Source organism: Pteronotus mesoamericanus, unplaced genomic scaffold (genome assembly GCF_021234165.1).
Source record: "Pteronotus mesoamericanus isolate MK-2021 breed Mesoamerican mustached bat unplaced genomic scaffold, CSHL_Meso_final scaffold_31, whole genome shotgun sequence".
In the NCBI taxonomy this organism is placed as follows: domain Eukaryota; kingdom Metazoa; phylum Chordata; class Mammalia; order Chiroptera; family Mormoopidae; genus Pteronotus; species Pteronotus mesoamericanus.
The window spans coordinates 4019248-4044499 of record NW_026555312.1 but is presented as its reverse complement, the minus strand read 5'-3'; the positions used below and the strand labels follow the sequence as shown (position 1 = coordinate 4044499).

General features: G+C 33.1%; 1 protein-coding gene across 1 annotated transcript in view; it reads left to right on the top strand.

Moving 5' to 3' along the window:
* HFM1 (helicase for meiosis 1) overlaps positions 1-25252 on the top strand; it is a 91548-nt gene that overhangs the window by 8842 nt on the left and 57454 nt on the right. The window contains 16 exon segments of the mRNA XM_054592054.1: positions 4117-4348; positions 4350-4383; positions 4659-4697; positions 8252-8322; positions 8790-8922; positions 9936-10087; positions 10657-10734; positions 10961-11119; positions 12731-12931; positions 13014-13102; positions 18560-18603; positions 18708-18809; positions 19196-19341; positions 20240-20334; positions 21752-21885; positions 22652-22699. Of these exon segments, the coding sequence (XP_054448029.1) occupies positions 4117-4348; positions 4350-4383; positions 4659-4697; positions 8252-8322; positions 8790-8922; positions 9936-10087; positions 10657-10734; positions 10961-11119; positions 12731-12931; positions 13014-13102; positions 18560-18603; positions 18708-18809; positions 19196-19341; positions 20240-20334; positions 21752-21885; positions 22652-22699 (1757 nt within the window).

The following is a 25252-nucleotide window of genomic DNA, read 5'->3' as shown; positions in this document are numbered from 1 at the left end:
AGAGCTTCCATGCCCTTTCTGAGTGTGTTACCCTCTTAGGAACTTGATGTGTTCATCAGTCCAGAAGCTCTCAGAACCCCCTCTAATTTATGGGGTTTTCATTCATGGAGGTCTCATTACATAGACATGATTGATTAAACCATTGGCTACTGGTGACTAAACTCTGTCTCCAGGTCCTCCCCCTCCTAAGATGTCAGTGGTTGGGCTGAAAGTCTAAAGCCTTTGTCTTTCTGGCGTCAGCCCCCATCCTGAAACTATCTAGGGGCCCTACAAGAGTCACTTCATTAGCATAAACTCAGGTATGATGGAAAAGAGCTTGTTACGAATAATAAAAGATGCTTTGGTCACTCTAATCACACAGGAAATTCCAAGGGTTTTCGGAGCTCTCTGCCAGGAACTAGAAACAGAACCAAATTTATATTCTTTTTTATACCACGGGTTTATTTCTGGACTCTCAATTCTGTACCATTGATCAATATGTTTGTCCTTATGTCTGGTGTAGGATATATCCCATACTGGCATATTCCACATGTCTTGATTGTTGTAGCTTTGTAGTAAGGTTTCAGATTGGGAAGTGTGAGCCCTCTAGCTTTGTTCCTTTTTTCAAGATTGTTTTCAGCTATTCTTGGTTCTTTGCATTTTCTTAGGAATTTTAGGATAAACGGGTCAATTTCTGCAAAGAAGCAAGCCAGGATTTTGATAGGTATTTGTGTTGATTCTGAAGATCAACTTGAGGAGTATTGCTATCTTAATAACAGTCTTAATTCCAATTTGTGAATATGGGATATCTTTCTATTTATTTGTATTCTTTATTTTTTTCAATGATTTATGGTTTTAAGTGGACAGCTCTTACACTTATTTTGTTCAGTTCCTAAGTTTTTTATTTTTTGATGCTTTTATAAATGGGATTTAAAAAATTATTTTTCAGCTTGACCATTGCAAGTATATAGAAATACAACTGATTCTTGTATATTGATCTTGTACCTGCAGTTTTGTTGATGATGACTCTGTATTTTAATAGTAATCATCTACATAATAGTTGTGCTCTTCTTAGTAGTGTTTCTACTGCTTGGTTGAAATTACTTTTAAAAAATGTAGAGATGTTCCTATAGGATGAAGGTTTTGCAAGGTAAGTATGATAAAAGGATAAAGGGAGGCAGAGCCGAGAATATTACATGAGAGTGGTTGAAAAGACAGGTCATGAATTCTAAGCTCATTAAAGGTGGCTGAGAAGGAGAAGGGGGGTGATGTTTTTGAAGAAAATACAGAGGTTAATTACAGCAAGTTTGTTCTTTAACTTCATTGGTAGCTTGACCAAACAAGTTAAAAGGATATGAGATTTTGTCAGAAAATGATATATCAAAATGATTGATTGGAGAGGAGCAATTCTGAATAATTACAGCGTCTAAGGTGAAAGAGTAGGTAACTCAGATTGTGTGTGGGAGAAAGCCACTGGAAATTAATGCCTAAGAAACTGAGAGGGTAGAATTTCAAGTGGGTTGTCTGTATGAATGCTGAAGTAACCCAGATGATGGCAGAATTTGGGATTGAGAGGAAAAGATTCTAAAGTGACCAGAGGTTAAAATATGATATGTCATGTGTAGGGTTACAGGGTGGTGTAGCTAGATAGGACAGGTACTTTTGTGAAAGAGTGGGAAATTAATGATGTAGATTTGGGGAGGGGAAGATGACACAGGTCAACCCCTAAGCGCATTGGACGTGGGAAAATTTGTAGTTTCCACTTGAGTTCTTTAAGGAGTTAGAGTTTTGCATGGCAAAGCAATATTTTTTATTAAGACCAGGAATTAATATAACAATAAGTGAAGAAGTTGAGGACATAGGGGGATTTGTGGAATGGACATTCCAGAGAAAGAATATGAGGTCCGGAGAATTTAGGTAACTAGCATGTAGATAAAAATTTTTGCAGTTTGGAAAACTTATTTCAGACTCTAAAGTCACACATCTAGAAAGTGGAGGAGCTTCGGCTTTGTATCAAGGTTTGTCTGATTCCAAAGTCTATGCTTTTAACCTGTATCACAACATATAGTGAGGAGTCATCCTATGGCATAAGTGTTTTCCTTGCTCTCAATACCATGTCATGATGGGATTCTGCTATTCAATATATTATCTAAGACTAACTCTGTTTTTTAATTTTCTTTCTTTAAAGATAGAACTACAGGCATTGGAGGATGCATTTCTAAGTTTGTTCTAAAATACATTTATTTCTTTCTGTTTTTTTAAAAGACTGGTTCTTATGTGAAACATATTAAGAGTAATAGTAAATCAGCTCCACTCCCAGTTCCTCTTCCTCCCTTCCTTCCTAAGGTCTCAGCCCCAGAGTCTCCACGCAGCTGCTGTCCCAAACAAGACTCAAAGTGGACACAGTGGCTCTGACTGGTGTGGCTCCTTTGATTGGGCATTGTCCCGCAAAGTGAAAGGTCAGCCCAATTCAGTTCGTGGTCAGGGCACATGCCTATGTTGTGGGTTCAGTCCCCAATCAGGGAGTGTATGAGAGGCAACTGATTGATGTTTCTCTCTCACATAGATGTTTCTCTCCCTTTCTTCCTCCCTTCCTCTCTCTCTAAAAATAATAGTAATTTTTAAAAAGTGGACATGGTTGAAAGAGAGTGTGACCAACACTTTAAAATCATATTTACATTATGACCCAGAATCACCGTTTTCTAGGGATTTGTTCTAAATAAAGATATATGAACAAAGATGTTCCCTTAAGCACGATGATGGGAGTGAAAAATGGAAAACTATCTACGTTCCACAGCAGGGATTCTTCAAAAATTCTGATGTGCATCCATAGAAAATGGGAAGAAGGAAGAGCATTGACTAGCAGTGTTCACCCTTGGGGAAATCAGGTTCCAGAATCCTTCTTGCCAACATCCACAAGTGCACATGCACATATGTGCACACTGGTACCTACACATGCTCACACATGTGTGCACATGCACATGTGTGCACAAGAATACAGGAACACACACAAACATTAAGAGAAATGACTAGAAAAGTGAACTCCACCTGTTAGGGCACTCCTGAACGGAAGGACTTTGTTGTTTATTTAATTCTTAATTTCTTTAGAATTCACTATTTTACCCTAATCAATCAATCATTATTTCCTTGTAGTAGACACCTTTAAAGATAAAAACTGAATAAGGTGCTTTAAACAAGATTAATAATAAAAATAATTTAGAAAGTATTCCATATTTTTATAGTGCTTGCATGAGTGTCATTCCTTATGGCAGAGATCCCCAACCTCCCCGCTCCGGTCTGTGGATGCCGCTTGCATTACCACCTGAGCTCCACTTCCTTCCCCCCTCCCCACCCCACTGTCCATGGAAAAATTGTCTTCCATGAAACCAGTGTCTGGTGCCAAAAAGGTTGGGGACCACTGCAATTCTGTAAGACCTGATACCTGCAGTCATTCCTATTACTTTTAAGGTGTGAGTGCTGTATTAAAGAACCTTAATGGTCATTTCATCCTTTAGGGCTGTTGTGAGCAAATTGTCTTTTAATCAGTCTAATATAATAAATTATGATTATAAAGATGGCCTTTCTGTGTTTTCCAGAACTTTGTAAAGAAGTATTTCTTACACCAAAATTATTACTGAATAGTTTTTGGTACATGGGTGCTGGTACTGACAAGAGGCCTCAGTATCTTGTCCACATGGGCTTCTCTATAGGATTGCTTGAGTGTTCTCATGATATACTAGTGGCTAGTTCCTCTCAGAGTAAGTGATACAAGAGATCATGTGGAAGGGTCAGTGTCTTTTATGATCTAGCCTTAGAAGTAACACACTTGTACTTCCACAGTACTCTGCTAGTCACATAGGCTAGTCCTGATTTGAAACTACAGAAAGGTGTGACTACCAGGAGATAAGGGTTCACTGGGGCTATCTTAGAGGATGGCTACCACAAATAGATTTATCTGAGTTTTAGGAAAGTGAAAATAACATAATTCAGTGGTAAACTTAACAAGTCATATCTTAGGAGAATGATTAGTTTTTGTGTTTGAATAAACCATAATCTACCGGTATATATAAAGGGACCGATTTTATGCTAGTTTTCACATGCAAACATGTTTTTTCCTTTCCTTTTCTTTTTTGGCAGGTTATTTAAAATATCTGACAATATGCATGGGAGTGCTTATTCTGATGACATTGCAAACTTGGATTCTCATGTTGATTCGGGGAGAACTGTCCAAACAGAAATGAACAAAGGGAAATCATGGAAATGTAGCAATGGTAAGCAGAAATCTCAATATTCAGATATTAACATGTTTACAGCAAGTGATACTTTTTCTGCTCCTGAAATCAGAGAAGGCATATTCAAAGTACCATCTTTTTTCAGTTGCATCCCAGCCTCATGAATTTCAAGGTAATTCCTTGCTTTTTTCCTTGGTTTATAAAGTGTATAAAATTATCTAGTCTGTGTTTCTTAGCATAGGGAAGAATATAAAAATATAGTAAGTTTGAATAGGTTATTTCTCTATGTGCAATTTCTGCATTTCCTAATAATATTGCATTATGTTTTAAACTGTGATATAAAATTTTAACTGTGCTGTCAACAAAAATTATGCAAATTTTATTGAAACAGTTTTTATGGAAAAGTTTAAAAAAACATTTAAGTATGTAGGGTTTGCTTTTTTTTAGGAGTGACAGAAAATGATTTGAAGGCTGTAACAGAAATTCGTATCCTTTAAATTATTTTACTACAGCAGCTTTTATTTGAAGTCATAATTATTAAGTACTTTGTTTCATTGTCTCTTTTTATTTTGGTTAACAAAGAAAAAGAGGGAAAAGTGAATAATTTGGTGTCATGTAAGAGACCCAGTGTATGTGATAGGTGCTACTCAAAATGTGGTCTGCTCTGGTGCCAGTTTATAAACTGCTTATTACCAGTCTGTGGCAATATAAGTACAGAAATTAGTTTATATTAGTGGCTGGCCTCTGAGCATATTTACTTACAAATTGATACAATTTCTTATACTTTGGGAAGAAAAACATACTGGGATAAACATAAGAAAGGGTAAATTAATGAGGATGGGGCATGCTGTAGATTGGGAACATTTTCACAAATCTAATATTTTTGAAAGAATCTAATTTGTAGTTTATACCTATAATCTGATTTACATATTTTGAGTACATGTGTGTGTTCTAGTGATAACACTCTCCTAGCTTCTTTGGTACCCTGTGTTATATTTGTAACAGTGTACTTACTCAATTTTATTATAATTCGTTAGTTGTTTTTATGACTAATTTCCTATGATCTATGCACTCCATGAAGGCAAGGACCATGCCTTATTTATCTTCCTATATCAAAATTCATTGAAAAGCAGATTAAGTAACAAAAGTGTCCTCGGAAAAGTGTGTTCATGAGCAAGAGTGAGGGTAAATTATGAAATATATTTGGAAACAACAAATATTCCAGTTTGGTTGAAATGAAAGTTTTGAGTAAGTGAGTAGCAGGCAATAATGCTGGATAGGTATCTTAGGATCAGATTATATAATGCCATGAATATCATGGTCAAGAGTTTTTGTTTTTATTTTTAATAAATTTATTATGAAATGAGGAGAAACTGCAGAATTTTTGAGCAGGTCAAAATTGTGCTTTAGAATTATAGAATTAGTGACTCAAAAGCTAGGGAAAGCCACTTAGAACTGACAAAAAGTTATCACCTGTTTGGCAAAACAAAGCGAATTCCAGATCCTGAGCAGTTGAGTTAAAGAAATCTAAGGGAAAGTGATTCCAATCCTGGCTACTCTGCAAACTGAGGTAATTCTAAACTATGGTTAGAAAATACTTGCCTGATCTCTTGTGAAGAGTTGTGTCCAATGCAGATAACTGAATTCAGTTAGAATAGGGGGAGAGAACAAAAAAAGGATTTTATATGATGATGTAGTAACTTCAGGCGTAGACAGCCTTTAGTGCTCCTGCTGAGCATGTGGCCTCAATCCTGGTGTGCTTCCTTTTCTGCAGTGATCTAAATAGGGTGGGAACGTAGGAAATAGGTTAACAGTAAATGCTTAAAATTAGTTTCATTATCTGTTTGATGGGAAATTCTTTTTATCTCTTACTGGAACTTGCCATATTATGACAGTAACTTTTGGAGAGTTTTAAAGATCTTCATGCTGTATTAGCACAGCTGAAGTGATTCTGTTGTTTAGGTTTATGTATTGATTGAGACTACTGCCTACTATTGTGTTCATTGTATTGTTCAAAAAGTTCGTTTGCTGTCAAACTCACCAAACTGCTACCCTTCATTTTCTCCAAGTGTATATTTAAATTGAAGTGGAAGACTGAATGTATTGATGATAATTTGAGAGTTTGGGGATATAGCTTATTTTCTGCTTTTCTAGTGTTTTACTATGTTTGAATCCTCAGGACAATAGAAGTTTGGTCAGCTTGATGCTGCCATAGTAGTCTTGTCATTTTCAGTTCTGAAGACATCTTTCCACCTGTAATAACATATAATTGCAGTGACACTGCTGAGAGTTTGCTGAATGAAAGGAAAAATTTGATACCAAGTGTTGATGGTGATGATAAATGATGTTAGTAGCAGAGTTTTCTCATGAGTAGAAAATTGGTTCTGTATCTACTCTGAATTAGAGATTCATTTTTGTGAGTGTAAACTGATGGGAAACTACTTAATGAGAGAAAAACCAGCATGATGGCCCCCATATGGGCTTGTTACAAATAAATATTTCATAGGAAAGACGTATTTTGGAGGAAAAATGAGTTTGCTTTGAAAGCTGATGGATTGACAAACTGAAAATTACATTTTGTTTCGGCATGAATATTCTGACACTGCAAAACTGAAAGTAAAATGAAAATTTGTAAATTATTTGTTTGACTTAATAAATGCAAACCTATTATTAATTGGGTGCTTACTGTGTGCCAGGCAATGTTCAGGTATTTTGGATATGTCAGTTAAGAAAACAGACAATGAATCATTGTCCTTGAGGAGTTAACATTCTTGGAGACAGGATAACAATTATAAGTGTATAAATAAGTCATATAGTATTTTAGAAGGTAATGAGTAACAGGGAGAAAGAAAAAAGTAGAGCAGAGTAAAGGTGATTGATGTGGGAATTCTGGGATCAGGGACTTAGGGTTAGAATTATGTAATTAGAGTAGGTTTCTTTGAGAATGTGAGATGTAAGTAAGCAATTGAAGAAAGTGGAAAAGTCAAGGAAATAGAAAGGAAGAACAGTCTGGACAACAATTTGGCCGGTGTTTTTGAGGAACAGAAAAGAATTTAATATAGGTAGAGGAGATGAGTCAGGCAGGAGTAGTAGGGCATGAGGTCAGAAACGCAGAAGTGGAGGTGAAGAGGGAAGATCATGTAGTGCCTTGTAGCCATATACTCTGAGAGAAAGGGGGGAATTTGATCAGAGAAGTAATACATTCTAGTTTAACTTTTAACAGGAACACTTATCACAATCCAGCAATTTTTGTATATCTTCATAAAAATATAATTGCTTAAAAAGTGTAGTATTTGTATTCTGATTAGAAGCTAGAACCTTGGGCAGCAGCTGAGAAAGTGTGCAGTTATATCCCTTCCAAAAGAGAAACTGAGGATGGGCCTGTCTCCTCTATACGGAGCCTGGATGTGTACCTATAGGGGGATAAATAAGGAGGGTGTTCCTGTGCCCATTTAAAAACTGCTCTTTGCTGTAGTCCTGTGGAACTTGTGAATGCAAGCCCCATTGGCTCACAGAGCTGGGTGTTTTGGGGACCTTATCCTTCAGGTGGGAAGCCTTAAAAGTTTGGTCACTTGCTGTGTGGTTTAAACCCTTTGCTCTTCAGGGAAAAGGTGGGAATTGGGGGTTCCTTCCCAATTGTATGGTGCTATGCTAGGGGTGGAATTTGTGGTGAGAGTTGTCTTAGCCTTTCCTGCCTATCTCAATGTCATTTTCTCATTTGTCCCTTGTATAGGAGTCACTTAACTACAAGTTTCAGGATTTCTCTCGAAGGAAATTGTTCTGTGTTGAGGTGAAATCATACTTACTGTTTGTAGTGGTATATTTGGTGGGTCCGTGGGAGTGGGAAAATTTAGGAGCATCCTATGTTACCATCTTGGTCCCTTCCTCTATATTTATTAGTTCCTTTCTTATGATATCAAAATAGCAAGTATTAAAGCCTCATCATTAATTATTGGCAGTCAATTTTAATTTAATTTTAAAATTAAAAGTAACTGATTTTTAAAAGTCCAAAATATTTGACCCCTTAATGTTATACTAAGCGGCAAAATTTAGAAGTATTTTCAAAGAATTCCCATATTTCAACTATATACAGTCCAAAGCCTTTGATGATGTAAGTATTTTATTATAATTATTTCCTTATCTGCTTTTTATTACTAGATTGTTTGCTCTCTAAGGGCAGGGACTAGATCACATTTGTCTTTATGTCCCCAGTGCCACACTCAGTGGTTAGTACATTATAGCAACTCAAAAAATTGTTGAATGAATGCATGTAATTTTCCTAGGTGGGTTGGTTTGTATTGACTAGCTTTATAAAAATTTCTCTGGAGGCTATAAAAATGATTTTCTTCTAGGTCTACCATATTTACTTTGACAAATAAAACAAGATAGTAAATTCTAATAGTGTTTTTTAAGAGTGGTGGATCTAGAGCAAGGTCACAATTTTAATAAGGTTAGAGATAGAAATGTTTAAGCTGTTCTTTATTCCATAGAGTCTTCATAAGGCATATTTTCTAACAAATTGAGAATGTGAATGAAAAATTCTGTACATTCCATGACCGATTAAATTTTATATTTTAGCTTCTTTACACAGATAGGAATTTTGTGATTTGTGCACCAACTGGTTCTGGGAAAACTGTAGTGTTTGAACTTGCTATAACAAGATTATTGATGGAAGTACCATTGCCATGGTCAAATATTAAAATTGTGTACAGTAAGTATTTGTATATTTTAAGAGTAACAACTATAATAATAAAAAACCATTGAGGCTAAGGTAAGAACTAAATTCAAGTTCAACCCATAGGACTTATTATTTAGTTTTACCATACTTTTTTAATAAAGATAGTCCACATTTGATTGTAACTGTTAAATTAAATTCAGAACACATTTTTCTCAGTTATAAATAAAACATAATATTTGAATTGAGAATTTGGCCTTTACAGGTCTATTTTTATTTTTTTAAATATTTTAATTTTTAATTTTTTTTTATTTTTTCAAATCCAGTTGTCTCTGCCTTCCGCCCACCACTTTCCCTTGCCCTCTCCCCCCCAATCCTTCCCCTTTGGTTTTGTCCATGAGACCTTGCTATATGTTCCTTGACTTTCCCTTTCCCTTCCTTTTCCCCCGCCCCCCCTTCTTGAACAGGTCTATTTTTAAAAGGACAGGCAAGATGAACAAGTAAAATCAAACATATTGTAATTCTAGAAATCCCCACATATTCTCTTCTTTCTTAGGTATATATGTATTTTTAAATTTTTCATCAAAGTAATGTATGTACATGATTAAAAAAATCAATTTTCATAAAAAGGATTATAATGAAAAACAATAATCTCTTGCTCTACTTCTCTTCACTCTTAGTTACAATTCCCTGAGAAATCACTTTTTCTGTGTTTAGTTCTGTTTGGTGATTACCTTTATAATGATGAATAATATGCTTCTTTTTTTTTGTTTGTTTGTTTTTTGTTTTTTGTCTTTTTTTAAAAATTTATTTACTTTTTAAATACATTTGTCTCTGCCTCCCCCCCACCACTTTCCCTTGCCCCCTCCCTCCTTCCCTCTAGGTGTTGCCTAATATTTATACATTGCTAGTATTGTTAACTAGTAATGTATAAATATTAGGCAACACCTAGATAGGTATTTTTATTGTAACTTTGTTAACCAGTGTTTTTGTGAAAATAATTTTAAAATTTCACTGACATTCAAAATAAATATCTTATATTGTTATAGTGGCACCAATAAAAGCCCTGTGTAGTCAGCGTTTTGATGACTGGAAAGAAAAATTTGGACCAATAGGACTGAAGTGTAAAGAACTCACTGGAGATACACTAATGGATGACCTATTTGAGATTCAGCATGCCCATATTATTATGACAACTCCAGTAGGTGTTATTTATATTTTATTATTTCCTTAGTTTATCAGACAATATCTATTTCTCTTCACCCAGAAAAAAATGTTAAAAGAAAATACAAAGTAGAAAAATATATTTTCGATGTAAAAAAACAAACAATATAAAATATAGTATTCAAGATATATACGGAATACTTACAAATTAATAAGCAAAAGACAACCAAATAGGAAAATTAGACAGAGGATATGAACAGGCAATTTGTTGTTGTAGATAATTCGTAATCACATTTATTGCTTGTATTCTTCTACCCAAGTATTATGTGTTGCAGAGGGAGGATTTTGATAGAGATTAAAAGAGGTAATTAGTTATAATTTTGAATACTTTTGGTTAAGCTTAAAAATAAATGGAAGTTCAATTTTTTTAAACACTCGAAAGACTCAAATCCGTACAAATTTTTAAAATTTTGTTCAGGATACTTTTAAGATGTTAACTGAAATATTACCCATCATTTGTAACATGTAAGGTTAAAAATTTTATTGATATCTTAATAATATTTATTACAATCCCTTCTATTAAATCACTTGCTCTTTTTTCTGTAGGAGAAATGGGATAGCATGACTAGGAAATGGAGAGACAACTCTTTGGTCCAACTGGTTCGACTATTTCTCATTGATGAGGTAGTGAACACATTTTTCACTTTCAGAAATAAATGTAAAAAGGTGACTAGAATGGATAGAAAGAAAGGCAAGACATTTCAACCAAACTATATGTTTGTTTTATCCTTTCAACTGGGAAATGCTTATTTTTCTAAGGATGAACATCAATATTCTCACAAATTTTAATTGATTAGATAGATTTTTAAAAAATTTTATAGCTAATGATTTTTTAAAATTTCTTTCTTAGGTACATGTTGTAAAAGATGAAAATCGTGGACCAACTCTTGAAGTTGTAGTTAGCAGAATGAAAACTGTACAGTCTTTATCTCATACTTTAGAAAATACCAGTTCTATTATTCCAATGAGATTTGTAGCTGTGTCTGCAACAATTCCAAATGCTGAGGACGTAAGTTAAAATTTTAGTCTATGAAACTTTTTATGGCTAGTGAAATATTTAGTCATTTTAGTCTTAGAGAAAACTGAGGGGTTTTTTTTTGTTGTTGTTATTGTTGTTAATCACCTAACCAATTTTATAGAAAGTGTGTTGTAGAAAGTAATGTTTAGATTTCTTAGGGAAGGCAGTATTAAGATCATAAAATTTGGGTGATTATTTTTAATGAAATATTTTTTTGGTGCAAGTCTGTTGCTTGCTAGTATCTAAAAGTCTTAAGAGTAATGGGTTTCAGATACCTTGCAATAACATGACTCATAATATGGTTGTTGGAACCTGCTGACTCTAGTGCATAGCAAAGTATGGTGGAGAGTAAAAATAATTGGTAAGTTGATTACTGTACACATCCCCTGATTCTGTGTGCCTAACATTGTGGTAAGCAAGAATGATCCATGCAAAAGTGAAAACATATGAACCCTGTCCTTGAAGGTAATCGCATGATTAATTGGGTACATGGACATGAAAATAAATAATTATATGCAGTTTTATATTTTCTATAATGTATATATGTCCTAATTTCTTTTTTTTTTTCAAACTTGAAATACGGTACAATCCCACTCTGCTTTCTCACTCCTATTTATTTCTCAGCCTACTGTAATGTGACTTTTTCCTCATGCTACTTCTTAGGCATTGTTTTCACAAGTAGCTGCTATATTGTCTAATCCAATGGAAAACTTTGCTGTTATCTTAAATTTGGCACAATTAATCATTTTTGTTCTTAAAATGACAATTTTGTTTATATTTAAGGCTAATAGAGAAAAATTTTAAGTATATATAAAAACAAAAACCCAAGTTCTCTTTCTCAATTTTCCCCTAAATTAGGGTCTTCATCATTGGCCTTCTGCCACTCTCAAACTGTAAATTCTTGTGTGATCTCATCCCTAACCATGATTGCCTTGAAAATGTTTCAATAATTCTTTTCTGTGCAACTAGGAACGCATTAATCCATCTTCCAGTCAAAGCAATGGTCAGTTTCATAGAAGGGTATGCAGCCTGATTACTAAGCAGGCTATATGAAGATAAGGATTGCTCACCACACAGTTCCAACTAGTGACTCTAGCATTGAGTCTGACATGTGCTTTTGACACTGCCATCTCTCAAGTACTTATTTGCTTTTTGTTTAAAGCTTGTCAACTCTTACCAATCTAAGCCAACCTTTACTTTGCTACTCTTCAGCTAGCACTTAAGACAACACAGAAGTGTCAGCCGTATCTAGACATAGTTCTGAAAAATAACAAAGAAGTTAAAATGATAGTTTGAAATTCAATTTTTCTACCAAAATCAATTTAATTTTACTTTGGACTCTTAATAAGGAAAATAAAACAAAATAATAGTAATTAATTGGAAGTTTACCATGATAAAAGTGTATATAATCTTGAAATACTGCTATTGATAATACAGTATTTACCAGTATATCAAAAGAATAATGTAAATGAATATAATTTTTAAAAAGACTATGATTAAATATTTTTATACTTCTACTTTAATGTGGTGTATAATTGGGTTCTTTTTAGTGATAAAACTGTATTAGACACAACTTACTGTATACATTTCTATTATTTAAAGATTGCAGAATGGCTTTCAAATGGTGAAAGACCTGCTATATGTCTGAAAATGGATGAGAGACATAGACCAGTGAAACTTCGGAAAGTGGTCCTTGGATTTCCCTGCTGTAGTAACCAGACTGAATTTAAGTTTGATTTAGCCCTCAACTACAAAGTCGCCAGTGTTATACAAACATACTCTGATCAGAAACCCACACTTGTGGTAGGGATTATTGGTTGCTTATTTTTTAGTGTAATGCTCAGCTTTTAATATGAATTTTTAATATAAAATTATTCATTTTTAGTTTTGTGCAACAAGGAAAGGTGTGCAACAGGCTGCTTCTATTCTTGTGAAAAATGCTAAATTTATTATGACTGTGGAACAGAAACAGAGGTATGTTTTTTCATTTTTTTCTTGGAGGTAGGAAGACTTTCTGGGATCACCTAGATGAGAAGAGGAAACAGGGTTAATTTTGTAACCTTTTCAAGCTACTTGACGCTCTAAGCCTCAGTTTCCTCATCTCTAAAATAAGGATAATAGTAATTTGGAGGATTGAGATAATAAATCTTAGTGCAGCTATGATCCTGTCTTTTATTTCATAGCCAGATTTCTTGAAAGATTATTCAAATTGTTGTTTTCATTTCTTTTATATACGTTCAATTCAGCATCTGTTGTAATCTCTTACCTAAGGGGATCTTGTTAATTCTTCTCTGAGGAGCCTCTAACACATTTGACCACTCCCACTTTATTTAAAAACTCTGGACTCTGTGCTTCCATGATCATTCTCCACCAACTTTCTTCCTACTTTGCTGGTGGCTGATTTTCAGTCCCACTTTCACTACATTTACCCAACTCTCAACATTTTAACTTTCTAAAATGTTAACATTCTAGCCCTGACTGATGTGGCTTAGTTGGTTGGGTGTTGTCCCACAACGTGAAATTTCACTGGTTCAATTCCTGTCAGGGCACATGCCTCAGTTGCAGGTTTGGTCTCCGGTCGGGGTATGTATGAGAGGCAACCAATCAACATTTCTCACATCAATATTCTTCTTCCTTTCTTTCACCCTTCCACTCTCTCCAAAAAAATAAACTCTTTAAAATATAAATAAAAACAATATAATTAAAAAATAAATGTTAGCATTCTAGGGGTTCTAGCCGAGGTTTATTCTTGCTAATTCCACGCAACTAGCTACTTGTATCTGTCACATGGGTTCAAAGTATATATATATACACACATATTTATATATGTCTGTGAATTCCCAAATTTTTAGCTCCAACCCAGACCTCCATTCTGAGCTCCATGTCTACAGTCTACCTGCCTAACTAACATCTCCAGTTGTATGTCTATAGGCATCTCAAACTCATTATGTCCAAAACAGCACCTTAGTTCTTTCTCTCAAACCAGCCTTTCCTCCAGTGTTCCCCATCTTAATTATACACCATCTTCCTAGTTGTTTACAGCAGAAATCTATATATTGATATCTCTCTCACTTTCCGTCCCATAGGCAGTCAGTTACTAAGTCCTGCTTATTCTTACTTCTAAATGTATCTCTATTTTGTTTCCATCAGCACTGCCACCTCTAGTTCAAGTCACTTTTAATCTCTTGCCTTTTATCTGTTGACCACACACACACATTTCACTTTATTATCTACATTGCAGAGTGATTGTTTAAAATTGGAAATCTGCTATCTCAGTTTCCTGCTTAAAACCCTTTAATAGTTTCCTATTGTCTTTAGGATAAAATCCTAAATCTTTAATATGGCCTGCATTACCTTGTGTAGTGGGATATCTGGCTAATTCTCCAGACTCATCATGAACATGCTCCCCCGTTACCCACTATAATCAAGACATATTGGATTCTCTGTTCTGTAAACACACCAAACTGTTACCCTATATAGGGCTTTCCTACATTGTGTTTTCTTTGCCTAGAATTTTTTTTTAACCTAACTCTTGTTCATCCTTAAAATTTCACCTTTAATGTCAGTTTCTTGGGAAGTGTTTTACGATCTTCAGTTTCCCTTTATTTACTTTTCATAGATACTTGTATTGTTTATTTCATAGTACTTGATATAATTGTTTGTTTTTTAATATCTGTTCTATTCATTAGATTATAAACTTATTGAGGAAAGGGAGACTTAAAATCATCTGATTTACCACTCAATTCTTAGCAATTCTCAGCAGAGTGTCAGCACATGGTTAATAATTAATATTAGCTTTTTGTTATTAATAACAACTTTTGGGAATCAATAAACATTTAAGGTGATAGACCTCAGACTAAAATTGGATGATATGTTTACATATATATATGAGCAAAGAGTGATTTTTCTAACTAATTTTGTATAGGGGGATATGCTTTTCTGCACTTTGGACCAGTCTATTCTGTGGCTACCACCTCTGGTCACTTTGTTGATCAAAGATTTATACCAAGCCTAGAGGATACCTCTTTTGTTTTCTGACATTCCTTGTCTTTCTATTCATTAAAAAGATGGATTTCAGGACATCTAGTCTAATAAAGAATTACCTATATAGCCATTTATTCATACTCTACATACTATTTTTATAATTTTACTTCCACTTGAAAGATTTAACTTGATCTCTTTAGTTACTGCCATATGAAAAAAGATCTCTATGGTTTGAAGCATGCAGAGTAGTACTTTTATTACAAATACCAACAAAACAAGATTAAACATAAGATACAGTAAAGAACCAGGGAGAGAGAGAAAAACCAACCAATTGCTTACAGCCAAAAAGTAGATGACGTATGAGAGGTAGACAGGGAAAAAGTGAAAAATAATGCTAACTACATAATAATAGCATAGATTTCTTTCTACACAACTCTCTGTTTTGCAACTCCAAAGAATATTTATCAAATATCACAGCCAACCTTTACTAAGAACAATAAACAGTTGAGAATTTCATTTGTATGTTCTGCTTTTGCTTTATTCCCTGAGAAAAAACTAAGTGAAATGGAATGGAATGCCATTTTGAGTTGGTGTAGACTAGGGGAAGAGACTACTGCTTATGTCACTTCCTATTTAATCAGTCACATTCTAGCAACTCCCACAAGACTTCATTTTGTCTATCAGCCCCCACATTTTGTTACAAAGGTTTCCAAACCTGTCTAACGTGCCCCACTTCTTTGGGTTTTGGTCTCTTTAGCTTTTTATTAAATAGTTTTTCTGTTGTATTTTGCATTTAAATAATAATATATTTCTATATGTTAAAATTTGTGGTTAACTTCAGGAAGCTAATTGGTAGTTTTCTCATAGTGACAATGTCTCCTGAGCTTTTAGTTTTAGTCAGAATACTCCTTGGCTATTTATGGCCACAGATCAAACATATTGGAAGAATGTACACATCAGGTCATTTTGCTGATAAAAACCTTTTCTGTAATGAAGTCATGACTGATAGTTTTTATACCAGCTGCCCTTGGTTTTATAACAGTCTTGATTATTAATTTTCTATATGTTTTAACGAAGATGGAGGTTCAAAAACAAGTTTACCAGTTCATTATAAAACTCATAATAGGGTAAAGGTAAAACTGGAACTTTTAGAAAAATATAGAATAAAGAGGCTATAAGTAACTATGAGTTGAAAGCCTTCTATTTGTTGGGTGAGTAAACTAGTTGATCAAATTGGGCTATATGATGTTTAGTGAGAAACGTGGCTATCAAATGATGAGACTTATTTTATTGCTCATAAACTAACTTTTAAATCAGTTAATAAAACTTATGGAATTCTTGTGCAATGGTGGCATCATTCACAGAGATAACTGTATGGATTCCCAAGGTAAATATTTAATAATTAATTAGCATTTTTTAGCTAAACCTATTTGTGTGAGTAAGGAACTAAAATAGGTATCACAGAAGTACCCTTAAAACTAATATCCATTCCACCCTTTTCCTTTTATCCTGTTCTCTGCTGCAGACAAATTAGCTCATTTTATTTCAGATAATCATTTTTTTTTACATAGAAACATGTATCATAATTCCTTTTCTTATTTCTTACTCTTACCTAGTTATTTAAGGAAAGCTTCTCTTTCCTTCATTTCCCTTATTTCTTCACTCTTTGTCCTTCTTTCTTTATCCACGTTTTTTGTTCCTGTTTCAGGAATAAAATGCTTGTATTAGAAACAGCGTGAAGTTAAAGACCCAGATTTGAATGGCAGTGCTGCCACTTTATGAGCTGTGAACCATTGAGCATATCACTTAGCTTCTCTCAGCTTCAGTTGCTTAATCAGGGTTGGATACATGGGAATCAACTATCTATCTCACCATATTAATGTGAGAATTAGATAAGACAACATATCTAAGACATCTAACAGTGTGTTGCACAGAGTTTGTACGTAATACTAACATGTCTTTCCCTTCTCCTCTGTTTATTACATTATGAATCCTTAAAAAAAGTTGTGAACTTTATATTAAAAAAATGCCTGCTAGTGTCATATCTTTAACAAGGAAATAAAAAACCCACAATTTTGGAGGTTCTTAGACATAATTAAGAACGAACCCTACCAACCTGCAAAATCTTCAAAAGTACCCAGAATTCCTTTACAGATTGTCAGGAAAATCTCCTCCTTACCTGGTTTTAAGTGCCATATCTCAGAACATAGTAAACCACTATTTCTTATTTCCATCTTTTTTGATTTACTTAATAGTTATATAGTAGAGGTTTAAAAACTGTTATTCCCTACAACTATTTTTCAGGCAGATTATAGGAGTAGGCTTATATTTTCACCCATGAACATAATCACCATTGATAATGTTTTTTCCTGTGGAAAGTGTGTGTTTCAAATTCCTGATATCAAAGTGAACTTTTAATGTTACAGATGATAAATTAGGGACTTTTTTTTTTCTTCTGAAAGTTTATACCATTTTACCAACCTCTCTATTTTCTCCTACCACCGGCCCCTGGCAACTACTTTTCTACTCTGTATGAGTTCGATTTTCTTTTTCTTTCCTTTTTTTTTTTTTTGTAGATTCCTTATGTAAGCGATACCATTCAGTATTTGTCTTTCTCTTTCTGACCAATTTCACCTAACATAATGCCCTCCAGGTTCACTCATGTTGTTGCAAAAGGCAGAATTTCCTTCTTTTTAAAGGCTGAATAGTATTCCAAATGGGGTGTGTGTGTGTGCATGTACCTGTTCTTTATCCATTCATCTGTCAACGGACACTTAGGGTTGTTTCCATACTTAACTATTGTGAAATAATTCTGCAATGAGCATGAGAGTACAGATACCTTTTTGAGATACTGATTTTTTATCATTTAGATATAACCCAGAAGTGAGATTGCTGGGTCTATTTGTAAGTTTTTGTGGAACCTCCATGCTGTATTCCATAGTGATTGTACCAGTTTATATTCCCACCAACAATGCACAGGGCTCCCTTTTCTCCACATCTTTGCAAGTACTATCTTGTCTTTTTGATAATAGCCATTCTAAAAAATATGAGGTGCAATCTAATTGCAGTTTTAGTTTGCATTTCCCTGATGGTTAGTGATGTTGAGCACCTTTTCATGTTCTGTTGGTCATTTGTTTGTCTTTTTTGGAAAAATTTCTATTCAGGTCCTTTGCCCATTTTTTTAAAAATTTTATTTTAATTTATTTTTTCAAATACATTTGTCTCTGCCTACCCCTCACCACTTTCCCTTGTCCCCTTCCTCCTTCCCTCCCTCAGCTCTTCCCCTTTTGAGTATGAAAGTTAGATTTTTCTCTGCCTATTTAAAGATGGCTTTCAAATAATGATATTGTGAAAATATTTTTGTATCTTTAAGCTTAAAATTAATAAACTAAGAGTTTTTTGATATTCATAGGAATAACTCAATGACTTTATGGTATTTTTAAATAGGTTACAGAAGCATACGTATTCCATAAGAGATTCAAAACTGAGAGGTAGGTTTAGAGATAATGGTTGAATTGTGTTTTAGCTATAGTTAAAGAGTCAATTGCTGATGAAATACTAACAGTACATAACAGATGATATATTTCCATTATAGATATCTTAATACATGGTGTTGCTTATCATCATGCTGGTATGGAGCTGTCAGATAGAAAAGTAGTTGAAGGAGCTTTTACTGTTGGAGATCTACCAGCTCTTTGTAAGTAAAATATATTTTTGTGAGTATTATAAGATATTTTGGAAAATTATTTTTTAAGAGGATAAAAGAAAAAGCTCAAGTAATTTGTTTATGCATTTCTCTCAAGTCCAATATTATGTAACTGTTCATGCACATACGTGTCATAGTAAACCTTTTGCCAGTTTTAGTTCTTTATCATGTTATTGAGCATAGTGCAATTTGAAAAGTAAGAATTTAATAATTTTAAAAGATGTATAATTTTACATTGTAATGTTTTCTTCATTTTTAAATGAATTCCCTATATATGATTCTATTTTATTTATAAAAATATACCTTTTATAAGAAAATGTCTACCTGCAACATTAAAATTATATAGCTTGGAAGTAATATTCCTTAATCTGATGCAGTTACTACCAGTACTTTAGCTATGGGAGTAAATTTGCCTGCTCACCTAGTAATTATAAAATCTACAATGCATTATGCTGGAGGAATGTTTGAAGAGTACAGTGAAACAGATATTCTACAAATGATTGGTAGAGCTGGTCGACCTCAAGTAAGTCACGCTATTTTACTTTTTGTAACTTGTTTTAAAGACAAAGTAAAAAAACAAAAAATCTTTTTTGTGTATTTTTTGTTAAACAAAAGATTAAGTTTTCATGTTTGGATTAGGTTTAAAATTAAATGTAGAGAGAAAAATCTGCTTTAATGAAGGAGTAGAAATAAGACAAGTCTCAGTTCATCTGTCATTGGTTGGTTGGTTGGTTGGTTGAATGTTTGAGTTTATGAATGTGTATGCTGGTAATGGTTTTCGTGGTTTTGAGGGGTTTTTTTTGTTTCTGTTTTGTTTTTTACTCAACTGGAGATGCTTTTGGCATTTTTGTATGGGGCAGTTTTTCATTGTGTAGGACTATCATGCATTGCAGAATCCTAGCACAAATGCTAGTAGTGGTTCCCAGGTATTATGATAATTACAAATCAGCTCATACACATTACAAAACATACCCTACTCTGACAAATACTTGAATAAAGAAGTCATTCATGTAGGTACTAAGGAAATATTTAGGGAGAATGTCTTTTCAGAGAATGTCAAACTTCTGTTTTAAACAATTATTTTTTTTAGGATAAATTAGATTATATGTAAACTACACCAAATATTACAACTTTTATATAGTTACCTAAGATTGTTTTGATTTTACCACTCTCAAAATTATGTTACATTGAAACCAAAGTGGTGGTTTTACATCTATATTCTTGGAAGATTTTTAAATTAAATTTTCAGTTAACATTAAAATTCAGAAGCATTTTTAAGGCCTTTTTGATCTGTTATTTGAGACAGGAGACTATTTAATATAAAATCAAAGTCTTGAGTGTTGAAGAGGACTGGAATCAACATATGTTCATGTTTACTAAATTTCTCTCTGTGTGTTTGTGTATCTTTTTTTTCCCTCCAGTTTGACACTACAGCTACTGCAGTTATAATGACTCGGTTAAGTACAAAAGAGAAGTATATTCAGATGTTAGCTTGTAGTGACACTGTAGAGAGCAGGTAATACAGAATATGTTCCCAAAAGATATTGTTAATGTAGCCTATAATATGTTTTAATATATTAAGAGGGAATTTTGTTGGGACTTTTCTAAGGCTATTTGCTTACAGCCTTTCAATAACCTTAACTAGAAAGTTTGTGTCCTTTCAAGAAATTTAAGGGTTAAACAATACAATATTTTTATTCAACAACATTTCTTAGCATGCAATACCATATGTCCTTGTTATAAAAGTTCAAATTAGTAATAAGAAGAGGAATATAATTTTCACATCTTTTTACATCTTAAAATTTTGTTTAATGATAGAGGATAGGCAAGCTGAGACCATTTAGTTAAATATTTGATTATAATACTCTTGGAGAAAATAGGATATAATTCACTCCCTACCTTTTAAAAAAATTTATTTTTTTAAAATGTATTTTTACTTATAGTTGCCATACAGCATACCATATTAGTTTAAGGTGTACAGCAGTGATTTAGCATTTGTATATCTTACCAAGTCATTACCACAATAAGTCTAGTAACCATCTATCAGCATACATAGTTATTACCATATTATTAACTCTATTCCCTATGCTGTACATTATATCTCTGTGACTTATTGTATTACTGGAAGTTTGTACTTCTTAATCCTCTTCTCGCTTTCTGCCCAAATCCCCACCCCTGCTCCTCTGGCAACCACTGGTTTGTTCTCTGTATCTGTGAGTTTGTTTTTGTTTCATTTTGTTTGTTTTGTTTTTTAGATTCCACATATAAGTGAAATAATATAATATTTGTTTTTCTTTGACTTATTTCACTTACTATAACACTCTCTAGGTCCATCTATGTTGTTGCAAATGGCAAGGCTTCATCCTTTTAATGGCTGAGTAATATTCCATTGTATATATGTACCACATTTTCTTTATCCATTCAATTTATAGATGAACACCTAAGTTTCTGTCATATCTTGGTTATTGTAAACATAGGGGTGCATATATTTTTTCAAATTGGTGTTTTTGTTTTCTTCAGATAAATATCGAGAAGTAGAATTTGTGTCATATAATAGTGAGGAGTGTCCACACAGCTTTCTATAGCGGCTGCACTAATTTACAGTTCCACCAACAATGCACAAGGGTTCCCTTTTCTCCATGTCCTCGTCAACACTTGTTATTTGTTGTCATTCCCCACTTCTTTTTAAAGCAATAAAGTCTTCTAGAACCATGGAATGGAGAGAAATTTGTAATATTTATGAAAGTTGAACTGACATAATGGTTTTCTCTTATATTTTGAAAATTAATTTATTTTAATGAATTATTAAAGTAGTAATGAGTATATTATTCAGTTATATTAATGAGTTATTTAAAATACTGTTGAAGTTTAAAAGAGTAAGAGCTGTGGCATTAAAATACCTATTACTAATGCAAAGATTTTTTTCCCATTAGTTTGCACAGACATCTTATTGAGCATTTAAATGCAGAGATAGTATTGCATACCATCACAGATGTAAATATTGCTTTGGAATGGATACGATCAACTTTGCTTTATATCAGAGCCTTGAAAAATCCATCTCATTATGGTTTGTTTCTTTTATTTTGAAAAGTCATAATTTTTTCAAGCCAGTTGGAACTATACTTATTTTAATTGGTCACAAAATAGATTATAGAAGCTGATAGGTAACAGAAACAAAAGTAACAACAATCATAAATACATTTAGAGGCAAGAATAGACAAATGTGAGATATCTTTATTATTTCACCCCAGTCTTTGAAATCAGCCCCACTAAAAATACACATTTTAGAAAAAAATTAACTCAAAAATAACAAAAATTCCTAAAATTATTTAAAATAATTTAAAGTAAAATTATAGTCTTAAATTTTATTTGAACTGGTGTTCGCATCAGACTATATAGTACTACTATTGCTGCTGGAATTTTCATTCTGTTTCTAAAGCTAGCACATGCCTGGTTATGTTGCTTCTAGAGGGTTCTTTCTTGTGGTACAGTCTATAAAATAATAATTGAGATTGCTATATAACAAATTAAAACTTGACTTGTTGCAATACCATTCTAATGGACACAGGTTCAAAACATTCAGCTCTCTAAGGAAAAACAGTACATAGAATATTCCTGGTAACTGTTATACAATCAAATAAGGAATGGATAAGCCATTTGGTATTGGAAGAATTTCACCACTGTGGTTATTTTCTATAGATGTTTAAGTCTTGTTTTAACTCATAAGCTATTTTTTATTTAATATTTACTTGGACTAACTAAGGTATAAACCAAGCTTATAAAGATGAATTCAGTTCTATTTTATTTTTCATAAATTTTTATGACTTATACAGGTTTTGCATCTGGTTTGAACAAAGATGGAATTGAAGCAAAATTGCAAGGTTAGATATAAGTTCTCTTAAAAAACTGTATTCTATACATTTTAATTAAAAAGGTCAGTTATTGTGAAAGTGAGAATACTCTTTGTAAATTATTTTTACTGTCTTTTTTCTTGTGAATTATTTTTTTAAAAGTAACCTGTTGTGTTTTTTGTTGTTGTTGTTTTCATTTTTTTAATTTATTTTTTCAAATAAGTAACCTGTTGTTTGAAGAAAAAAGATACATGAACTATTTCTTCTTTCATACCAAAATAAAGCTTGGCACATATACGTTTTTCCTGAATCAGTCTATTAGTTCTATCAGATTATCTTCCATTGTATAATATGTTAACCTGGTTTATTTGTCTTTATTTTAAAAATGACTCTGGTCTTTGAAAATGTTACATATAGACACAACTCTATTTTTTTTCTAGTTTAATTTTTATTGAAATATAAGCCTACCTTGGTTATGGGCTTCATATCCTAATTTGTATTAATGATGTGTTCCTATCAAACACCAGCTTTATTTTTCATTAGTCACTCAGTATTTCATTATTTATCTTTTAAAATATCAAAAGATTGTTGAGAATTTACTAGGATTAAAAATGGCCACCTCTTCTTTGTATTTTGACTCTCTTCTAGTAAAAGAAAAAAATGCTAGATCTACTAAAAATATTTAGCGAATTTTTAATCTATTCTCTACTTGGATATACACATATGGCAAATAAAAATGCAGAAATAAATATGAAATGGTAAAATTGTATTGCTTAAAGCATAAATATATTGTTGGAAGATGTGATAAGCCATAGCATATATTTATGAAACTCATGCTGAGAACCATCTGTAAAATAGTTTTATTATCTTCTATTTAATGGCCAATTTTGTAATTGAGTTTTTAAAGCATATATCTTGATCATGATAAAATACACACAAGAAGTCAGATAGTCCAAGAAATATCTTGCTATATTCTGATTACTGTAATGATTTAACTTTTTGACTAAATTGGCAGAATCACAATTTATATTTGCCTTATCTTCAGTCATTATAGAGTAGCTAAGTTTTGCCTATAAATAACAGCCCAATTTATTATATAACTGAACTGAATATGTTTTGGTATCCTTGAAGGGAGGTCTGCCTTAAACTTTTTAGGGAGGATCCTTAGCATAGAATATGCTATTTCTAAATTTGGTTATACTTTCTTGCTCAATATCCTCCAGTAGCTCCCCATCACTTTTAGAATAAAATACAAACTTTCACCAGAGCCCACAAAGTCCTACTTGATATCTCCCTGCATATTTTTCTGGTTTCGTCTCTTGTCACTTTCCTCTCTTTTATTCTACTCTCTCTTCCAGTTGGCTCTGTCGCTATTCCTTGAATACATGAAGCTCTTTCCCACTTTAGGTTTTTGCACTATCTGTTCCTTATCCTTGGAGTACTTCTCACAAATTTTACATGGCCTGCACCATCATTTCATTCAGGTCTTTGTTCAGATACCAGATGCCCAAAGAGGCTTTCCTGGATTACTTTATTTAAACCAACCTTTACAGAGAGGAAGGCAAAATGATTTGTAGATTGTTATTGCTATTTTCATGTTTCTTGGGAAAGTTGATGTGTTTATGTATGTTGAAATTTAGGATGATTGTATCCTTACTTTATATCAGGAATTACATAGCTTTGTACCAGTAATACACATAAGCTTTAGTTAGTAGCTAAAAAACCATCATTCTGTAGGTCCTTTTTCAGCTTTTATTTTCCTTCATAGTACTTTTCAATACCTGAAACTATTATTATTTATATTTGTGTATTGATTGCTTTCTCCAGTAAAAAGTTCTGAAAGAACCTTGTCTTACTCACTACTATAAACCTAGAGCTTAGAATAGTGCTCAGCATATAATAAACATTCTTCTTTGGCTGATAAATTTACTGAATGTTAACTTAGTAGTGGGTAATAAGAAAATTAGCAAAAACTTCAAAAGCCTTACTTAACAAAACTATCAAGCTGCCTAAGCAATGTTCTTAAACCAAAGTATTTCCCAAAGAACCTTGCCTTCTACAGGGCTGTGTATTTTTGAGCCATTACTCTAGTTCAGTTTGAACAAATTGTGGTAATCCCACTCTGCTGTGAGCTGTTTCCATAGCAAGGGCCAGAGAGAGCACCTGAAGCAGCAGGCTAGGTTAATTGCTCTGATCCCCTTCAGTCAGTGCCAGTGACTTGCATTGCTTCCTATTCAAAGATTTCTTCCAAGTAGCAATAGTGGCATTTTCAGATATGCTGCTGTAAAAACCAAAAGCATCAGCTAAAAGCGTAAGTGATTGCTTCAAGAGTGGCAAACCCAGAAGAGGGGAAAGACTGGTATATTTTTGGAACAATTCTTTTACAGCTAATTGACTCTATACTTTGTGTGTATATATCTTTGATAAAAGTTAAAAGAATTGAAACCACTATCTTACTGAGAGTCATATAACAAAAATGGTTACTTAGATCTAGAGCAAGTTACTTAGCGCCTCTATTTGTTAGGTTCCTAACTTGTACATTAAATAATAGTAATACTACCTATAACTTTAAAAGCTCCAAGT